Source organism: Triticum aestivum, chromosome 3D (genome assembly GCF_018294505.1).
Source record: "Triticum aestivum cultivar Chinese Spring chromosome 3D, IWGSC CS RefSeq v2.1, whole genome shotgun sequence".
Taxonomy (NCBI): Eukaryota; Viridiplantae; Streptophyta; class Magnoliopsida; order Poales; family Poaceae; genus Triticum; species Triticum aestivum.
In genome coordinates this window covers 492,643,474-492,650,626 of record NC_057802.1, presented here as the reverse complement: position 1 = coordinate 492,650,626, position 7,153 = coordinate 492,643,474, and the positions used below count along the sequence as shown (strand labels likewise).

The window sequence follows — 7,153 nt, the reverse complement described above, 5'->3', positions numbered from 1 at the left end:
GCATCTCCCCACCTCTCTTCAGCTCCGAAGCACCCTCACCTCCTGAAGACCTGCCCAGTAAAGCGAACAAACAGCGAACACAATGTCGAAAGGAGACTTTGATCAGTTTCTTTTCAAACGTTGCCTTGTTACGAGCTAGGCATTCATCACCAGGGAAGAAAGTACAACACCAATCATAAATAAAACTGTCAAACATTCTTGGGATAACTATCAGTGCCAAGACAAAAACACGAGCCCACATTGCGCCGGACGCCGGTGTCATGATTACCGGAGGAGTCGCCCCTAGGGTTCCGCTCATGGCGGACGGCGGGACCAGTGCGTGCTCCTCGCTCCCTCCCGCTCCCGCTCCTGCTCCGACCCCTCACGCACCACCCTCACCGTCGGTACGTTCTCCTCGCTGGCTCCCTCCATTCCGCTAGTTACCTGGCCATGCGTCGCTGAGGTTCGGCGAGGCGGCGGCGAAGGCGTGGCCTCCAGCAGCCGTCGACGATCGATGGATGGTTCAGCGAGCCGCCGCCGTAACCATCGTCGTGTAGCTTTTCACTGGGAGAATTTAGGCGCTAGAATCGCAGGCATTTGCGTGTGCTGCAGCGACTCGGGGGCGCGGGCGTCGTTGTGCACCAGGGATTTGGGTGCGCGTGCGGCGGCCACCGGTTGAATGCGGTAGGCTGGCAGCGATGGCGCCGCCGCCGCCTCCTTTTCGTGAGCGGCAAATCAAGCGTCAGTAGTATTGGAGTCCGTGGCCTGAACCATCGACGTTGGGCTAACCGTGGGGCACCCAGCACTGGCGTGGTAGTCTCTGCGGCGTGCGATTTCGACCTCACGGTCGTGACGCCGACCACGTGTTCGACAGTTTGTTCCAGCCGCTGGTCACAATCAAATTAGAGGCCATTGACTATTCTGACCCCCGTGTCGCCTCTCCCTGGCGGCTCGGGGGAAACCTAAGTTCCACGCCGCCGCTCCTACCGGCCTTTGCAGGAGTGGCGGCGGTCCCCGTTCCCAAAGGGGCTGGGGGTGCCTCCGGTTGCATGCTCGCAGCGGAGCCAGGACGCCGGGCGGCGGCCCCGGGCTGGTGGTGGCGGCGCGGCCGTGTGGACGGCGCGGAGGCTGCGTTTGCGCTCTGCGGCGGCAGCGGGTGCGCGAAGGTGATCTGCTCCCGGTAGTCACCCGGCGGCGCCGTTCTCGCGTCTGCCGGAGCGGCTTCGTGGGTGTCCAGGGCTGCGCGACGGGGCAGCGCTGCGGGCATCGCCAAGACAGCGCTGGCTTCATCGAACTGGAGCTGTGGTCTCGCGCACGGATCTGAGGCGGGGCTGCTCGGCTGCGTGGCTATGGCTGCGGGATTGTCAGGTTCAGGCTATCTCTGAACTCTAATAGCTGCAGCGCACACTAATTTGAACAGAAATGGACGGATTTCAGAGGACATTTATCTAGGGTTTGTCGACTGAGGAGATTTAGCTAGGGTTTGAGGTGATGGTGGATGCTCAGGGATGTATATGCCTGTATGGCTGGATCTTGAGATCGACCATGTCTCCCACTTGGAATTCCCTGTCCTTTTCTTTTTCTGTCAGCATAATGCTTCATTCTGACTTGAGCCTTCAGCAAGTTTTCTTTGATCTGTGTGGCCTGGGCATGAGCATCGAGTAGTGTTGGGTGTAGTTCATTATTGTGGTCTGAGGGAAGCAACAGTTTAGAAATTTTAGGTGGTGGTTTTCCATACAGAGTCTGATAGGGTGTCATCTTCAGAGAGGTATGGAAAGAAGTGTCGTACCACCATTGCAAATGAGAGCCACTGCTGCCACTTTTTGGGTTGCTGGAAAGCCATGCATCTCAGGTAATTCTCTAGGCGGGCGGGCGGGCGTGCGTGCGCGTGCGCCTTTATTCCCAATAGTGAAGATGGGCCAGGCCCCCATACCGGTTCAACACTCCCCCTCAAGATGGGTGGTAGATATCTATCATCCACATCTTGTCATATGTCAAAGTTATAGTCCTTTATTCCCAATCCCTTTGTCTAGCAATCTTCAAACTGCTGCCCGGAGCTTACACCAGTAAAGGCTGATCATGCCAACATCAAGTTTCTCTTTAATAAAGAAGGGATCAATTTCAACATGTTTTGTCCTATCATGTTGGACTGGGTTATTAGCAATGCTTATAGTAGATTACTTGTCACACCACACCCTCAAGGGTCCCTTCCTGAGAAGTTTCTAACTCACTCAGTAGGTGCTTCACCCAGAGCATCTCACTTAACCCTTGAGGTAAGGCTCTATACTCAATTTCTGCTGTTGATCTGGAAACAACTTTTTGCTTCTTGCTTCTCCATGACAACAATTTTCCTCCCACAAGCACACAGTAGCCGGAAGTTGATCTTCTCTCATGTTGACAGCCGGCCTAATCAGTGTCAGTATAGCCATCCACCACAAGATTTCCACTCTTTGCAAACCATAACTCTTTTCTCGGAGTGCCCTTCAAGTATCTCAGGATTCTGTGCACAATATCAAGATGCCCACTCCTTGGTTCATGCATGCATCTACTCACCACAGTCACGACATATGAAATGTCAGGCCTGGTATGACACAAGTACAATAACCTCCCAACCAGTTTCTGATGATCTTCCTTATTCACTAGCTCTTAAGCGATAGGGGTAGGGGCTGCACGACATCCCATCATGCCCATGTCACTCAAGAGATCCAGAACGTATTTCCGTTGGCACAAAGATATTCCCTTCTTTGTCCGAGCCACTTCAATGCCGCGGCGGCGGCTCCAGATGTAGTCCGGCGGCCAGGGTCTGCGGGCAGTTGCCCTGTGCAGCATGGGCTATGGGTTGTTGGGTCGTGCGGCATTGCAATTTGAGGGTGAGTGGTGGTATGTCATGGTGGTGGCCCCGAAAGCGGAAGGTAGTGGTGGCTGAGTGCACAGGGCGCGATGGAGCCGTGGATGTCGGGGCGGTGGCCCCGAGAGCTTTGTATCTTCGAGGGTATGTGCCTCGTGTCATGTGGGCGGCGACGTTGTTGTCGATGTTGGTCGTCGTGTGTTGGCGGTTGCAGCTAGCACATGGCATGTGGAGTGCATGCCTCTTCATTTTTTCGCGAATGCTATCATTTCGTTGATAGAAGAAATTAAGAGTGAATACAAGCGGTGGTACAATTCATGGCACAAACGCAGAAGGCGTAAACATGGTGCACGGAGCAGAGAGACATGGGATGCTCATCCCAGACAGAGACAACACAGCTAAACTCTCCACCCTGGAAGCAACCCAAACTAAACCAACATGACAATCAACATCTCTAAATCCACCGTCGAGGACGCCACAAACAAACAAGGCAGCACCTTCACTAAGGAGAACGACGCTGAGACATCGTCGCCACCCGATCCGAGTAACCAGACCTAGGGTTTCCCCTGATGATCGAAGAGGGGCACAAATGACGGCCATGTCAGTGCCTCCAAGATGGGGACGACACCCGCAGGTGTCGCCGCTGCTAGCATCCAAAGGTCGAGCTAGGATTTCACCTTGGCCAGAGTCTGAGCAATCCCAAGCCGTCGGAGCAAGATTCGGAGAAGAGGAAGCCAAGTTGTCAGTTGAAACTGCCACCGTAGGAAGGGGAGCTACACGCCAGTCGCCGAAGGAGGCATCGGACGTTGCCGGACATGTGAGCTACGGATCTGGAGAAAGGGGGGACGAAGTACGGTGGTGGGCGAGGTTGGGCGGCTGGGTGGGAAGAGAGGTGGCACGAGGGAAGCGAAGATGGCTGGCGACCCGGACATGCCCGGATCTCGAGAGGAGCGTAGTTCTGGGCTGCCGGGGCCGGAGCGACAAGGGCGCCGACACGCCAAAGGGGCCGGAAGAAGACACAGCTCCAGGAACATGCCGAAGCTGGAGCCGCGGCGGGATGGACGCCGGCCAACAAAGGACATCTGCAGGGGGTGGTTGCGGAGCTACCAAGATGCCGCCGAGCCGGAGGAGCTGTAAGGGACGCAGCTCATGCAGGAGGGCTAGATCTGGAACCATGCCGGCCGACCATGGACATGGACAGGGGAGGGGCGCGCAAGTCCATGAACTTCAGGGCCGAAGCCGCACCTGCAGGGTGGGATGCACGTGAGGGGAACACATGCCAGCCGTGCTGCGGATGCAGCCGTCGCCGGGCAACCAAGGTCACCGGGACCTGTAGCTCGGGGAGCGGGGCGGACGCCGCAGTGTCAATGGAGGAGAGGGGCGAGTAGGAGGAGACCCAAGGGCCCGGCGCGGCCGCGCCGGCCAGCCCTCTGGCACCGGCAGCATGGGGATGGGTGGAGGTGGATGGGGACGCAGGGTTGCAGGACCCGAAGAAGCGGCGCGTCTGTGAAGTTGGCACCATCCTAGGGCCTGGCGCGGCTTCGCCTGCCGGCCCTCTGGCGGCAGCAGCGCGGGAGTGGGCGCGGTCGGGGGACGGGCGGCGACTACTAGGGTTCCTCCGGGTCGCCCGAAGCGGGCGACGGGGGGGTTGGGGCTGCCGTTTTCTTTTTGTTTTTGTGAAAGGAAGTTTCCGTCGCATGCCTCTTCATCTGTGTGGGAGAGTCTCTGGGTCTGCTCCTTCCATAGCAGACACGACTTCTTTCAGGCATTTGTGGACGGCTTGCCTGTTTGGTGGAGTGGGTCCTCTCACTGGTGTGTGTTTGTGTGGATGACGTTTTGTTGCGGTGTTTGACTGGACGATGGCTGCCCCCTTGTTGTTTTGGTTTTCGCCCGGTTTTCCGTAATTAGCTGGGCAGCAATTTTCTTAATCAATGAAATGAGCAAATATTTTTTCTCGTGTTTAAAGAATAATCAAGTTAGAGGCTAGAGGAGTGCCGTGTCTCACCGCTGTTGGCTTTCATCTGATCGATGAATATGGTCGTGTTTATCTCACTGCCTGGTTGGAAGTGGAAACTCTGCACTTTTTAAAATAAATATGTGATCTTAGTATTTGTTCAACTGATTCATAGTTCTGCTAATTTATCAGGGTGCATGGAAAGCCGTCGAGATCATCTCTTCGGTTCTCGGTGGTACGACTGCAGTTGTACTTGCATTGACTCCTGCTCTCTATCATTTATTTAATGGAGGACAGTTTGAAAGCACAACCAAACTTTTCAACACAAAGTCTATGGTTGCTGGACTCCTTAATAGTATTGTGTGGGTATTATATAGCTTAGCAGTTCTAAGGAGAGATAGAAGTGTGGATTTGATCATGAGCAATCTGTGCTCCCTTGTGTCGAATTTACACTGTCTGGTTTTCTTCTATGCGCATCGGCGGCAAAACCTCAAAGTACGTACTTCTTGGCTAGCACATATTTATATGCTTTATTGAGATTTTCGATCTGCTAACCCTCTATTTCAAAAGGGTTATGTCGTGGTTGCCATGACCCTCTTCTGTGTCTTCGGATATTTGTTTTGCAACAAATCGGTCCTGACAAAACAATGGGAATCGAAATCGTCTTTGGAGCATTGGGATGCTTCACACAACTAGTTTGCCATCTTTATCAGATATTCGACTTGATGGTACGTGTGATATTTTTTATGAAACTTTAACACAATGAAATTAGAGGTAATGACATTGAAGGACTTCCAAAATTGTCTTTGTTTTCTGTAGAGGAGTACAGCTGAGAGAGTGGAGCTTATCTCTGTCCTACTAAATGTTATACCTAACACACTTTTGGGCGTGGTATCGATTGTGATCACTTACTTGAGGCATCGAGAGCAACTGTTTATGAATGTATGTATCTTCCTATTTCTTCAATATCTCGTATGATCCAGGAATTTGGTGAACTTACTAAACAATTGTATTGCTTTTCAGATTTTAGGTTGTCTTAATTTGATCTGTTATGTTCTGGAGTTTATACTAATTCTACGAATGTGTGATCGAGTGAAAAACTTTTTTGGTTCAGAACGCGAAGGTATGCTTGTCTCTTTTTTAATCCATTGTTGTTAAGTAATTTGAATCCAGAAAGGTATGCTTGTCTTTGTAAGGAACAAATATCGGTAACAAAATATTCTGATTCTTTGTGACTGAAAATTGTTAGGTGACACCGATGGTATTCAAACGGCAAATCTGGGAGTGGCAAGGGATACACCGATAACAAGAGCAGGTATTTTCTGTGAAAATTATCATGAAGCTATTCTGTAAAAGTTGCCGTACTGACAGACTATGGCTTATATACAGATCCTACAGTTTCTTCTCAAGCATTTTTTGATCATATTAGAGCCTTGCGTAATGGCCATGAGACCCTGGACGACAGCATGGGTGTGTGATGCAGAAGACGAAGAGATCGTGGTAATTGAATCTTTTAATTTCATTACCGACTCTAGAGTACACTGTACTGAACTTTGACTTTTGTGAACAGGTCTGAGCGTTGAAGCTGAGCACAGGGGGGCACCACACGATGTCAAGATGGAAGAGGCTTCACTTCTTTTCCATTATGTTTAGGGAAACACATGGGCTACTTTGACCTTCCATGTACAGAGCCGATTAACCTGCGCGCAGAATGGTGCATGATGTGACCGTATACGATATGTCTTGCCGATTCATCAAGTGTTGCCTAGGATAAGACGCATAGGCACAGAGGGTGACGGTATAAAGAGGAACGCATACACATTCATATCACCTGTTTAGTTAGGCGACATAGAATTGCAAAGATCCAAAACAATCTGTTCTGGATTTTTTTTTCTTTTTGGCGGGGAATCTGTTATGGAGTTTTTGTAGCAATGTTGTTACATACAGAAAATTCGATCTTAATGGGGGCGCCCGCAGTATCTTTTGCTGGCATACTCCAAATTTTGGTAAATTTACGGCTTGTGTTTAGGCCAACAAGCAAATGGACAATCTTATACGGGGTTTGTGTCGGTTTGGGTTGGGTTGAACAGGTTGGTTTGGTTGCTTTGAGTTAGGAAGTTTAGCATTTTTATATTCGAAGAATGCTTTTTATCTCAGAAAAGATAAGGCCGTTTGATTTTTTGCCCGAATCTTGAAGCAGTTGAGGAGGACATGTAAGACTCAAGGATCGTCAGCTGGGAAACACAAATGAACCAAAATGAATCCCCACCAGTCTCTTCTTATCGTCACCTACCCAACCCATCGAGGACACACATCACTCAAACCAGACACGTCCGGGCGCATCGCCGCCGCCCCGCTCACTCGCGCATCTG

At 51.4% G+C, this 7,153-nt stretch overlaps 1 protein-coding gene across 1 annotated transcript; it reads left to right on the top strand.

Moving 5' to 3' along the window:
* Positions 1–778: 778 nt before the first annotated feature.
* Positions 779–6,773, top strand: LOC123079928 (uncharacterized). The gene is made up of 8 exons (XM_044502760.1): positions 779–1,347; positions 4,974–5,276; positions 5,352–5,509; positions 5,601–5,723; positions 5,805–5,904; positions 6,031–6,096; positions 6,171–6,281; positions 6,352–6,773. The coding sequence occupies exons 3-7, from the start codon at positions 5,429–5,431 to the stop codon at positions 6,257–6,259; spliced, it is 459 nt and encodes a 152-aa protein (XP_044358695.1). The 5' UTR covers positions 779–1,347; positions 4,974–5,276; positions 5,352–5,428; the 3' UTR covers positions 6,260–6,281; positions 6,352–6,773.
* Positions 6,774–7,153: the final 380 nt, after the last annotated feature.

Coding starts and splice junctions, on each gene's coding strand:
- LOC123079928 (XM_044502760.1), top strand. CDS start 5,429: ATGGGAATCGAAATCGTCTTTGGAGCATTGGGATGCTTCACACAACTA. Junction 5,510..5,600: donor ATCAGATATTCGACTTGATG/GTACGTGTGATA, acceptor TGTTTTCTGTAG/AGGAGTACAGCTGAGAGAGT. Junction 6,097..6,170: donor TACACCGATAACAAGAGCAG/GTATTTTCTGTG, acceptor GCTTATATACAG/ATCCTACAGTTTCTTCTCAA.